The sequence below is a fragment of the Ipomoea nil genome, unplaced genomic scaffold, assembly GCF_001879475.1.
Source record: "Ipomoea nil cultivar Tokyo-kokei standard unplaced genomic scaffold, Asagao_1.1 scaffold2921, whole genome shotgun sequence".
Classification (NCBI taxonomy): Eukaryota; Viridiplantae; Streptophyta; class Magnoliopsida; order Solanales; family Convolvulaceae; genus Ipomoea; species Ipomoea nil.
In genome coordinates, this window is record NW_017619349.1 from 891,750 (window position 1) to 905,003 (window position 13,254).

General features: G+C 35.3%; 1 protein-coding gene and 1 non-coding gene across 2 annotated transcripts; one reads left to right on the forward strand and one right to left on the reverse strand.

The window, feature by feature from the left end:
- Positions 1 to 1,066: 1,066 nt before the first annotated feature.
- LOC109161126 lies at positions 1,067 to 12,414 on the forward strand. Its single transcript, XM_019309478.1, has 6 exons — positions 1,067 to 1,537; positions 1,789 to 2,061; positions 9,645 to 9,994; positions 10,247 to 10,493; positions 11,187 to 11,475; positions 12,138 to 12,414. The coding sequence occupies exons 1-6, from the start codon at positions 1,226 to 1,228 to the stop codon at positions 12,173 to 12,175; spliced, it is 1,509 nt and encodes a 502-aa protein (XP_019165023.1). The 5' UTR covers positions 1,067 to 1,225; the 3' UTR covers positions 12,176 to 12,414.
- A 465-nt stretch (positions 12,415 to 12,879) lies between these two features.
- TRNAR-ACG lies at positions 12,880 to 12,952 on the reverse strand. Its single transcript has one exon. It is a non-coding gene; the product is annotated as a tRNA-Arg (tRNA).
- Positions 12,953 to 13,254: the final 302 nt, after the last annotated feature.

Sequence of the window (13,254 nt, forward strand, 5' to 3'; positions counted from 1 at the left end):
GGTTTGGTTTAAAAAAAAAAAACAAAAACAAAAACAAAAACAATCGCTTACAAATAATTAGGTATTTGGCAATAAATTTAGAGGAGGTTTGGTTGAAATATAAAAATTAGAATCAATTTCAAATCAAGCTTAGTAATCCCAATTGTGTTTTTAATAGAAAGTAAATTTTTTTTTCCTAATATGTTAAATCAAAATAATTATTGAAATTATTGTTTAGATATGTACAATCATTAACCAGAATCAAAGATTAAAAAATTAAATAAAACTTCATAATATTTATATTATTTCCCTTCAGATCAAACAAATACAAGGCTGACATGACATTTTAAAAATTACTTCTTCTAACCATTAAATAATAATATTGACAATGAAATTCATTAATTCCAATTCTGTCTCTTTAAAACCTTTAGACCAAACACCCCCTGAAGTGGACCCAACATCTCTAAACACGAAATCACTTTCTTTTTATTTTCTTTTAATACATAAGTTTCTAACTTATGCTATTATAAGTCCTTGCACCATAGAGTCTTTGAAAATGATAAATTGTTAGTCGTTCCGAGCAATTTTTCAATCATTCTTCGTCCTTAATATAGGTAAAAAGAGCTCAACCCATATCATACTTCAGTCTAAGGAGTCTAATCGTACTCCAGAAATTTTACCGTCTCTAATTATGACTTCAAATTAGGTGATTAACCACTTATATTAGTCCGGGGACAAAATTTTGGCAAATTATATCGTGCATCAGGGTGCACAATGCATTGTGCGCCCTGAGAGTTTATGTGTATTAAATTAAGAGTTTATGAGGTATTATATATTATGTTAAGATACTTTCAAAAAAAAATATATTATGTTAAGATTATGTGTATTATGTTAAAAATTTATGTGTATTCTGTTATACAATTATATACATACGAAACAGAGAATTTTTAGGGCGCACGATATAACAATTGCAAAATTTATATTCTCAAAAAAAAAAAAAAAAAACATTTGCAAAATTTCTTTTTTTAAAGTGTGAAACGAGGAAGTCTACATAAACAAAACGCTGTTTAATATTCTCATAATGTTTTTCTTGTTGTTTACTTCCCCAAGCAACAAATTAAAACAAACAAATCCAATCTTTTCTTTCATCGCCTTTCTCTCTCTCTTTCATATTAAGCAACAAATCCAATCCCCTCATCTATCTATATTTAATTCCAAATTCAATTATTTGCTCACAAGAATAGCCATGGAGATGTTTCAGAAAGCCAAGGTGGTTAGATTGAAGAGCCACCTAGAGAAGTACTTGGTGGCGGACAACGATCAAGAGCACACCCGGCAGAGCAGAAGAGGCGGCGCGTCACGGAACGCCCGGTGGCACGTCGAGCTCGTGGAGGGCAACAGCCACGTGGTTCGCCTCAAGAGCTGCCATGGCCGCTACTTGACGGCTTCCGACGAGGCGTTTCTCCTCGGCATGACCGGAAACAAGGTGCTCCTAACGGCGCCGGCAAACATGAAGGATTTGCGGATTGAGTGGCAGCCCATTAAGGATGGGTTTCAGGTAAGCTTGGGTCTGTCTCTGATATCAAATTGAGTATAATAGTTTTAATCAAATTAGTATTTGACTATATAAATTTTACTCAAATAATCATCAATTATAACAATTTTTTTTAATTTAGTCTTGGATGGTCTAATTAAGCACAAAAAATAATTTAGAGTTTGATTTAATAAAACAATTATAGTTGATGACTAAATTAAGTATTAACTCTTAGATGCTTTAACACTAATATCTAATTTAATTAATCCGGTTAGATAAAATTGAGAGCTTACGGCGGGACCTATTTGAGGGGTAACGGCGGCACGCCGCCGTGGAGGAACTCCATAACGCACGATAACCCTACCACGGCTTCAACGCACAACTGGATTTTATGGGATGTGGAGGCTGTCGAGGTGCCGGAAGATGAACAATTGTCGGATTATTTGACGCTAGTTTCAAGTTTTTCATCACTCTCCGACGAACTTTCCAGCTTGGATATGGGTTCACCGGTGTCTATGCGGTCAAGTTTTTCTCCAAGAATTTTTAAGGTGCGTTTCTTATTTGACTTGTATTTTTTTTCTTTTTTTTTATCATAAAGGTTCATTATGGGTATACTGTTGGGGGTTTATTGGGAAATATTAAAGTCAATGCCACAATATTGATGGGTGTAAGTGTTTGGGTCGTTTGGTTGGTAAAAGTCTAAGTGCACTCACGGGTACAAAAGAAGTTCAATCTAGATGGAGGGTGTCAACCCTTTATTCGGATGAGACTCGAATTTTAAGACCTTTTTTATGAAAAGTATCATTATGTTATCAAATTATAAAGTATTTAGTGATGGATGGTTAATTTATTGGCCTTGTTTGCCAATCATAATTAGCGAATAGCGGATAACGAATTAGTATTAATAGGTTTGACTATCGAATTATGTTAGTGATTTATAAAAAGAAAAATATTTGGTAAAACTAGCTATTTGTGTTTTAGCGATTGAGGTGTGAAAAAACATATAAGGACGTTTGCGTTTTAGCAGTTGAGGTCCTAAAATGAGGTTGTTTTGTAGAAATACATTTCTTTTACCAAAATGTCAAACCCCAAACATTGTTATTAGTAGTGTTTAGAGTTTCAGCGATTTGGTGTTGCCTCAAACTGTTGAGACTAAGTCAAAATGTAAAAAATGACTGGTCCACAAAAATTTTAACGAATCTGTCGTTTACCAAACAAGGAAATAGTTAGTACCATCTAAGGGTCCGTTTGGAAACCAGGAAAATGACTTCTGGAAAATGTTTTCTGGAAAATGAGTCATTTTCCGGAAAACATTTTCCTTTCCGGTGTTTGGTTGCATTCTGGAAAACTGTTTTTGTGTGTTTGGTTCATTTTCTGGAAAATGAGTAGAATTGTATAATTAAACATTTTAATTATTTTATTTAGAATATTACAACATGTATAATAATATATAATAATATAATATTAATTTTAAATATAATAAAAAATAGCTAAGTTTTTCAACAAAAAAAAAAAAAAAAACTAATAATATATCAAAAATATTATGGTGGTGGTGGTGGTGGTGTAGTGGTAGTGGTGTTATTCGTTATATAATAATAATAATAATAATAATAATAATAATAATAATAATAATTGGTGGTGGTGTGATGGTGGTGGTAGTATGACGATGGTGTGGTGGTGGTGGTGGTGGCGGCGACGGTGGTATGGTGGTGGCGGCGGCGGCGGTGGTATGGTGGTAGTGGTGGCGGCGACGGTGGTTGCGGTGGTATGGTGGTGGTAGTGGTGGTGGTGGTTGCGGTGGTATGGTGGTGGTGGTGGCGGTGGCGGCGGTGGTGTGGTGGTGGTGGCGGTGGTATGGTGGTGGTGGCGGTGGCGGCGATGGTGTGGTGGTGGTGGCGGCGGTATGGTGGTGGCGGCGGCGGTGGTGGTATGACGGTAGTGGTGGCGGCGACGGTGGTTGCGGTGGTATGGTGGTGGTGGCGGCGGCGGTGGTTCCGGTGGTATGGTAGTGGTGGTGGCGGTGGTGGCGGTGGCGGTGGTGTGGTGGTGGCGGCGGTGGTATGGTGGTGGTGGCGGCGGCGGTGGTATGACGGTAGTGGTGGCGGCGACGGTGGTTGCGGTGGTATGGTGGTGGTGGCGGCGGCGGTGGGTGCGATGGTATGGTGGTGGTGGGGGCGGTGGTATGGTGGTGATGGCGGCGACGGTGGTTGCGGTGGTATGGTGGTAGTGGCGGCGACGGTAGTGGTGGCGACGGTGGTTGCGGTGGTATGGTGGTAGTGGCGGCGACGGTAGTGGTGGCGACGGTGGTTGCGGTGGTATGGTGGTAGTGGTGGCGGCGGCGGTGGTGTGATGGTGGTGGTGTGACAACGGTGGTATGGTGGTGGTGGTGGCGGTGGTATGGTGGAGATGGCGGCGACAGTGGTATGTTGGTAGTGGTGGTGGTGGTGGTATGGTGTTGATGATGTTGGTGTAAAAGTTGGAAAATGACTTCCCCCAAAAAAAAGGGGAAGTCATTTTCCATAAAATTGCCTTCCTTTTCCATTGACTTCCACCCCATTTTCCTTTGACCAGTCATTTTCCAATGTAACCAAACACCAAAACCCGGAAAATGACTTCCAGAAGTCATTTTCCGGGTTTCCAAACACACCCTAAGTAAGGGTACCTTAAATGGAAAATTCATTAATTTTGGGTTTAAATAATATTTTGCTCCATTTATTTAACTAATTAGGAAAATGTTTTTGCAATTACCATACTCTATTAATCCCTTCCGAATTAAAAATAAAAAATTATTCATTTTCATGATTTACTGGAAAATTGGCTGGCCTCACCCGTTAATAAGGAATATATATATATATATATATATATATATATATATATATCAAATAACAAGATAATACTTTCAAAAAAAAAAAATAACAAGATAATATGCCAAAAGTGACTAGTAGGGAGTCGTAATTGTAGAAGTCTCTAGTATAGTCTAACTAATTAATAGATTAGTTACAACATTTTATTGTAGATTATTTTTTTTGAGAATCTCAAAAAAAATCTTTTTTATTGTCTTAAATTTGGGAAGAGACTTGTCTCACATTAGTGCAAGTAGTGCCAGGGCGCAAATTATGTTGTGCAACCGTGTGCACCATGTATGGTGCACACGGTTGCAAAAACGACGTCGTTTTGACTAAAAACGTGTGTCCCATTTAAAAAAAAAAATTCAGGTTCGATTTTTGGCAATAGTATTTTTTGTGCATAATTTGAATTATATATCCACAAATTTATAACTATATATCCACAGTGAATGAATAACACAACATCCAGAATAAATGAACTAACATGGCGTTTGGTTGGAGGGGGGAATTATGTGGGAAAGGAATTGTAATTCCATGGGAGTTGAATTACTGAGAATAAAGTGTGAATTTAAATTCCAGTGTTTGGTTGACAGGAATAGAATTACTGGGAATTTCAATTCCAATGTTTTGTATACATGGGAATTGAAAGGGAATAAGTAGTATAAAGTCAAAAATGTCCATTATTATTGTTAGACATTAATTTTAGGTTAAAAAATGAAGAGGTAATTTGGACTCATCACTATCTTTTTTTCCCAGGAATTAAAATCCTAAGGAGGGACATGGGATTTTAATTCCATGAAAATGGGGGAATTGCAATTCCATGGAATTGCAATTCCCTCCAACCAAACTACGGAATTTAATGGCATTTGGAATTATGTGGGAATTAAGTGGGAAGGGAATTTAAAATCCCTCCAACCAAACGCCCTGTAAATATCCACAATGAATGAACTAAATATCCACAATGAATGAACTAAATATCCATAAATTCATAACTATATATTCACAAATTCATAACTATATATCCACAATAATGATGTTGAGGGGAATCGAAACTGATTTTTTTTTAAATGGGACGCGCGTTTTTAGTCAAAACGACGTCGTTTTGTAACCGTGTGCACCATCGGTTGCACAACATAACTATTGGTGCTAGGGACAAATTGGCATAAGCATGCCCATAATTGAAAAAGGGTCCACTTGTATCAAAGAAATAAATTAAAACTTAAAAATTGTATAAAAGGTTGAGAACTTTGCTTGCCATTTTGGAGTTCACAACTTTTTTGGCAAATAGGAATTGCCTACAAGGAATTACTTCATTCACTTTAGATGATGCCCATGATTCATGAGGAATCACTCTCCGATTAGGAAACAAGTAAGGCTAGGGAAAAAAAGTGTATGGATATGCATAAAGGAACCACACTTTCTAACCACTTTGCTTCAAGATTTGGACTCTCACCAATTAACCATTCGTGAAACAAATATTAATATTAAATATGTAATACTTTTCTATAAAATAACAACTATTATATTTTTATTGAAAAGTATTTTTTAAGTATTAGTGAAAAATTATTACATTTCTATTAAAAAAAAGAGTTAATTTAAGTTTTTGTTCTAAATTTATAGGTGTTATTCTATTTTTAGTCTCTTTTTTTTTTTTTTTAAACATCATTGTTGGTCCTAATATTATTGTGGCATGATCATTTTTAGTTTTCCGTCAAGAAACTTGTTTAAATAATGTTAAATAAGAGGACATTTTGTTATTATTTTTTTAAATACAAAGTGGGTTGACTTGTTATATTTTATTTTTATTTTTGAAAAAATCACTACTTTATGGCTAAAGTCACATGTCTTCTTCGATTGCAATACGTGTCTCTGCAACCTGAGCCTCTGAGGCGGCAGTTGAATGACACATATAAGTCTAGACTAGAACTAAAAAGAAAAAAGGAATTTACACTTAGAATTGAATAGATTGAAATGTCCTCATATTTAACGTCATTTAAACAAGTTTGTCAATGAAAGAAAAAAATGATCGTGTCACAATAATACTAAAATCAACAGGGAATGTCACAAAAAAAAGATTAAAAATAAAATATTATCTGTAAATCTATGACAAAAAATAGAATTAGCTAAAAAAAAAATTTTTACATTCACAAAATTTCACTTGAGAGATGATCTCACACCGAACAAACGGTATGATTAAATGAATTTTCCAACATGCATTAGGGAGTTGCTCTTAATCTTAACGTTGGTTTGGTGTGAAATCATACCAAAAAAATGAAAGTTGACAAAGGAATTCTGCCGTATGCATTAGGGAGTTTCTTTTAATTTATTATTATACCATTTAATTTTGTCAAATTTTTTTTTTATAGTTTAGTTTCATTAATATTAAATTGTTCATGATGGTTCTAAACCATAGATCATGGTCGTTGGTCTTAGGAAATATAGACTATATTTAATATAACTTATTTTAGAATTTATCATTTAATTTAAACTATAAATAAGTTATAAAATCTCTTTGATAAAATATGAGAGTTTAAAATAATAGTTTATTTTGAAACGTTATCTCAAATAGTGTGTTAAAATAAGGTCTTAATTTTTTAATCTTTATTAATTTATAAAAATGATACTATTTACCTGTTATTAATCAAAATCTTAATATCTTAATTTATCTTTTTATGTTTTTATACTTATCAGGTAATTCAACAATTAATTTTACCAAACATTTTAATTTCAGTTAATTAGTTTATTAGGTATTAACATTTCAGTCAGGCGTGCCAACGAGAGACATAACTAAATTTTTAGATGGTTTGTTTAATTGTTTTGGTTCCAAACCTAGACATCTAGTCCTATTAGTTGTATATTAAAATAAATATTTATTTTCATAATTTACATGGTAATATAGACCACGATCCATAGAATACTCTGTCCAATTAAAATAGTCCCATTCAGGAGCCACTCTAATTTGTAATATTAATATTTAAAATTTGGCGGCCCTAAAAAACCCCCCAATGGACCCAAGAAGAAATTGTTTACCATGTTCTTGTAGACAAATTATTGTCTGGATCATAGTTCACACAATGCTATGTGATCATGTGATTCATAACAAATAATATATTTTTAATATATTAAAAGTATATTATTTGTGTACTGAATGCACATTATATAATGTATTTTTTTTAAATATAATATAAATTTTTAATATAATAAAAAGGGAAAATGACACTTTTTCCCCCTGAGTTATATGCTTATAGCACTTTTTCCCCCTGAGTTATTCATGCATTCACATTTGCCCCCTCAATTATTATAAAAGTGGCGGTTTTTCCCCCTGATAATATTAAATGGACATTTCTACCCTTAAAACAAATATTTTATTTATTTCTCTTCTTCAACAAATTATTGCTTATACGTAAGGATGACCACGGTTCGGTTCGAACTAAACCAAACACTATAGCAATCAAATTAAAAAATTTCGGTTATGATTCATAACATAACCCAATATTTGGGTTTCCGTTTATTAAAATCGTGAACTGGAAAAAAATGGATCCTGAACCGTGAACTGGAGGTTCAAATCGGAATAACTATTAGCAATAGCTTAAATTAGAATTATAATATTTGCAAATAGTGTATGTTTTTTTTTTGCATCTATATTGACTCTCACATATAAGTATATATAATCGCGGTTTGAGTTTTATTTTGAACCGTCGGTTCACAATTTTGGATCCAATTTGAACGGTTGGTTCAAACTTTATTTTAAAATTTTATTTTTTTTTACTTTTAAAATATTCTAAATTCAACACTTAATGTATTTTATTTTTTCAAATCGTGGTTATAATTTGTTGGAGAAGAAAAATAAATGAAATATATATTTTAAGGGTAAATATGTCCATTTAATATATCAGGGGAAAAAACTGCCACTTAAATAATTTATGGGGAAAAAGTGCTATAAGTATATAACAAACGGGAAAAAAGTGCCATTTTCCCTAATAAAAATACATTATTTATATATTAAATGTACATTATTTGATAATATGATCTATATAGTCTTGTGAACAATAATGATTGGTTCTAGCAAGTTGCAAGGACGACTTTTAACTTTCTAAGTTGAACCCACAGTAGTTGAAACTTGAAAGTTGGAATTCTCCGAAGAAAATACACAGAAACCTCTTGCCTTGAATAGTCCTATTTGTGTTCTTTCTTTTGACCAAACAACATTTAATTTGGCAACCAAACTTCTCACGTTGGTAGTTGAAACTTGAAAATCTTATCACTTCCCATTGCCCCATTCTTGCACTAATTTAACATATTTCAATTATATAAAACAAATCGATCATCAAATATTCATGGGACGACATGGATGAGATAACACGTAGGTTTAAACATATCACGTTGTACACGTTTATATGTAACTTAAGTTAATTCTAATTTTATTCTTTCACTAATAACTTTTTTTTTTTATAATTATTTAAAATTAAAGAAAATTGGTTAGAGATTAAAATTGAAATTAACTGCATTGAAACTTGTCTTTTGACTATAGTCGATAAAGAATCATAAAGGCCCTGTTTGGTAAATAGTTAGCTAGTCAATTTTGACTTATTTGACCACTATTAATTGTTTGACTTGGTTAAAAAAAATCGTGTTTGATTAATTAACTTTTTATAACTCCAAAATGTCACAGAGTAAAATTTTAAAAGTTGCTCAAATCAACTCTTTCAATTAACTTTTTAAAGAAAAGAAATTATATCAAACAATTATCAGCTAATTTACCAAACACTTTTCTATTATAAGCTAATGTTATCAACTAGTTATATCCTCTAATTGACACAATCAACTAACAGCTAACAACCATTTACTAAACTGGGTCAAAATGGTAAACAAGTCACTTAAATTAAAAAAGCCAATAAACAACTGCTATGATGAATCCAACTTGAAACTTTTCAGGTTATCAAGTTAACTGTCTAATCAACTTTCAGATAAAGATCCGTGAGAAGATCTCGTGATCTAGAAAAAAAAAAAATAGTGATAAGAATGACACGTGATACTACATTGTCTATATGGTAAACAGCTATATTGAGCCACCAGAAGCGTGCCGAATATACCGAATTAGAAAATTTGTTCAAAATTTGGTCCAACAGACGTCTATTTATACATTACGCATCTCTCTCTTTCTTCATGTTAACTAGAAATAGAAAAACAAAACATCATAGTCTCATCTAATCCAATTTTTTTCTTCAAAACCTCAAAATTTCCTAACATTTTGTGCTTGTAATATACCTTATAATAATCTACAGACTACCCCTTCGTTCAATCTCCCAGCCATGGAGATGTTCCACCGAGCTAAGACGGTGCGGTTGAGGAGCCACCACGACAAGTACTTGACCGCCGAGGAAGACGAAGAGTCGGTGACCCAAGACCGTAACGGCAACGCCAAGAGCGCGCGGTGGACGGTGGAGTTCCCGGAGAACACCGACAACGCCGTCCGCCTTAAGAGCTGTTACGGCAAGTACTTGACGGCTTCCAACCAGCCGTTTCTGCTCGGCATGACCGGCCGGAAAGTGCTGCAAACTTTGCCCCGCCGCCTTGATTCCTCCGTCGAGTGGGAGCCGGTTAGGGATGGGAATCAGGTGAAGCTCAGAACAAGGTACGCCGTCGAAATTGAACTCTGATTACACTACTGGAAATTATTGAATTTCCGACCACCTGAACTTGATCTTAAATCAAGTCGAAAGCAAAAGGTGGTCTGAAATAGCAACAAAGGTTTGTCTGAATACCAAAAGTGGTCGGAACAAGGCTTTCAACTGTAATTTCAAATGTTCGGAAATTCCATAATTTCCAATAGTGTTATATCGATTTCGATCGATGTTTTGGTAATTTTGGAGTTTACTGTAATCAGGTATGGGCAGTTCTTGAGGGCCAACGGAGGCTTGCCGCCGTGGAGGAACTCTGTTACGCACGATATCCCTCATCGGACGACGACGCAGGAATGGATTCTCTGGGATGTTCATGTTGTCGATATTCTTGTTCAATCTCCTGTTCCTAAACCCCCGCCTCCTATCGTCACTCACTCCGATTCATTTGCTTCGGAATCGAATTCGCCGTCAACAGCTTCATCTAAATCTCAGAGCTTTTCCGGCCAAGAGGTACAGTCCCATTTTATGTTCTTTCTTGTTGAGCGGAGACCGATAAAGGGCCAAGTTTAGTTGGGCAGAGGTTAAAGGGCCAAGTCTACCACCTTCTCTTTCGATATAAAGAAAATAAAGTTACACATTCGCTATGAGTTATAGTTTTTGGTGTAGTGACAATGTTGAAAAAATCGCTAGGCGCCTGGGACCGCCTAGAGTGCCTAGGAGGCCAACCGCCTAGGCGTGATTTTTGCAACACTGTGTAGTGATAATCGTTGTGCACTTAAAAGCTAATAGGCATTGGGAAATTGTTGAGTAGAGAGGTCGGTGGCTAGAAAATTGTTAGACAAAGGCCTAAAAGGCCAAGTCCAAAATCCTGCTTCTCGAAAATGCAGTATAAAAAAATAAAGTTGCGTCTTTGCTATGTGCTATAGTTTTTTGGCATAGTGCATAGTTGATAGGTGTTGGGGGGATCGTTAGGCGGAGGCCTAAAAGGGCCAAGTCCAGCACTTGTCTCACGAAAATGTGGCGGTATCCGGTATAAGGAAACATTCCCGTTTTGCACCCTATTCCTTTTCAGTTCATACTTTTACTACCTTTTCATCCCATTTTGCAAACTGCTCATAGTTGGAAGGCCATCCAAGAGGTTTTTGCTGGGATTGTTGGAAAATTGGCACTGATTTTTGCTGTTTCTTGTTTTAAATTTTGCAGTCTGGGGATTCTTTGGATAATGTAGCTAGAATGGTTGGGGATGGGAGGTTGATTTTTTATCGGGTTGCTGACGACTATGGGGGGCTTGATGGAGCGGAGGAGCGTTGCATGCCATTTAAGGGGAACGGAGTGGAGGAGTTGAAGAAGAGGTTGGAGGAAGAGACGGGGCTCGAGGGCGTTATCGTTTGCACACGAAGCGTGTTGAATGGGAAGCTTTATCCCCTTCGGTTGGATCTTCCTCCAAACAATGCAGATATGGCTGTTGTCGTTGTCCCATCCTCTTCTAGAGGTCAGTTCTTGTTTGCAATCTTCCATGAATATCATACTATAGTGCATTCATTCTCATGTGTTACACAAATTCAGGTCCTAAAACATGACATCGTGAAAATTTTATAAGGTTGTACAATGTTTTGTCATAGTGTCATAGTTCCCCCGATCCCCTCTTAAGCTAGAGCATTATATCATCAAGGTTGCAGAAGGCGCTAAACCCCAGTTTGGCGTCCAAGGGCGCCTATTCGCTTCCTACATAGTCCACAGGCCTAAGCATCGTCGAGTTGTCGTTGCCCGTCATCCAAAGCTTCTAGCTTTGCGTAGTTCCCCCGATACCCTCTTAAGCTAGGGCATTATATCATCAAGGTCGCAGAAGGCACTAAGCCCTAGTTTGGTGTCGTCCAGGGGCGCCTATTCGCTTCCTACATAATCCACAGGCATGTGCGTCGTCGAGTTGCCGTTGCCCGTCATCCAAAGCTTCTAGCTTTGTGGCTCGATCGAGTTGGGCGCCTAGTCGCCTGTCTAGGCCGATTTTTACAGCATTGTATATCATATGCCATTGTAGAAGTTACCCTAAGTTGGATATGATGATATTGACATCTCTCAAGCACAATTAGTGTTGATTGTTGTTATCTTTATGGTTTTCTCTAATTAATTAGCTTCTTGTTTTGGTGTTTTCAGTGGCGGGAGACTTTGCAACAGCAAGAACGCCATTATAAAGCAACTGGCATGAGGATTAGAAGATACCCATTATGTTCTTTGATTCTTTTGGTTTTATTTAGAGTGTGGTTATCTATGAAGTTTTGTATATAGACCTTCAAAGGTGATAGATAAAGAGTGAAACATAGATATAGATATAGTACGGAGTAAAATTTTTTTACTTTTTTTTTTCTTAGTTGAGAGGATGAATGTGATATATTATACGTTCAGAATAAATAATGCGTGAATGAGAAATCAATATTATATACCTATTACATTTCAAAATGTATACATATTGAGTTGAGAAAAATAGCATTTAAAAAGACTTATAAATAGTATTTGTTCCATGTGTCGAAAAAATATATTATTGCACCAGTTAGTATAAAGACTATTTAATTTTTTAAGTAATTAACTATTGGATTGCATCTACAACGTCACTTTAGTTAGACTAGGAAATAGTCAATAAATAATTTAATATAACTATATATGTCCAAAAGGCAGCATGACAAAAACACCAAATTTTAAATAACCTATTTATTGTGGTGTGGAATCTAAGACTTTTGCAATCTCCCTTTCACATGGAGTAATTAACATATTATTGACTTAATTGTCATTGTCGTGAAATTAATTGGACCGCAAATCCATTATAGTCGCAAAACGTTGATTAATTCTTGATTTTATCCAGAAGAAGATGACGAAAGGGTTAAGACTTTAATTTGTAAAACGACTCTGCTGGGGATCGAACCCAGAATCTCTGGTTCCGTAGACCAGCGCCTTATCCATTGGGCCACAGAGTCCTGTTTGCTCTGTATTAGTTAAACAACAATATCAATTGAATCCTAGAATTTCAATGTAATTTACCATTTTCATACCCGGCAATATATATACCTAAATAGTTGTCTTTTTTACAAAAATCCTACTCCACTCCAATCTTAAATTTTCTTGGTAAATTATTGTGTAGAAAATGACCCACATGTTAATCATAATAAAAAGTACATTTTTAATATACTAAAAATACATTATTCGTGTATTGAATGCACATTATACAAAATAATATATTTTCAGTACTTAAATAATGTAATTTTTCTGAATACAATGT

Excerpts from the sequence above, each read along its gene's own strand:
- LOC109161126 (XM_019309478.1), top strand. The coding sequence starts at position 1,226 with ATGGAGATGTTTCAGAAAGCCAAGGTGGTTAGATTGAAGAGCCACCTA. Across the intron at positions 9,995-10,246 it reads CAGGTGAAGCTCAGAACAAG|GTATGGGCAGTTCTTGAGGG; the intron begins GTACGCCGTCGA and ends TACTGTAATCAG. Across the intron at positions 11,476-12,137 it reads TGTCCCATCCTCTTCTAGAG|TGGCGGGAGACTTTGCAACA; the intron begins GTCAGTTCTTGT and ends TGGTGTTTTCAG.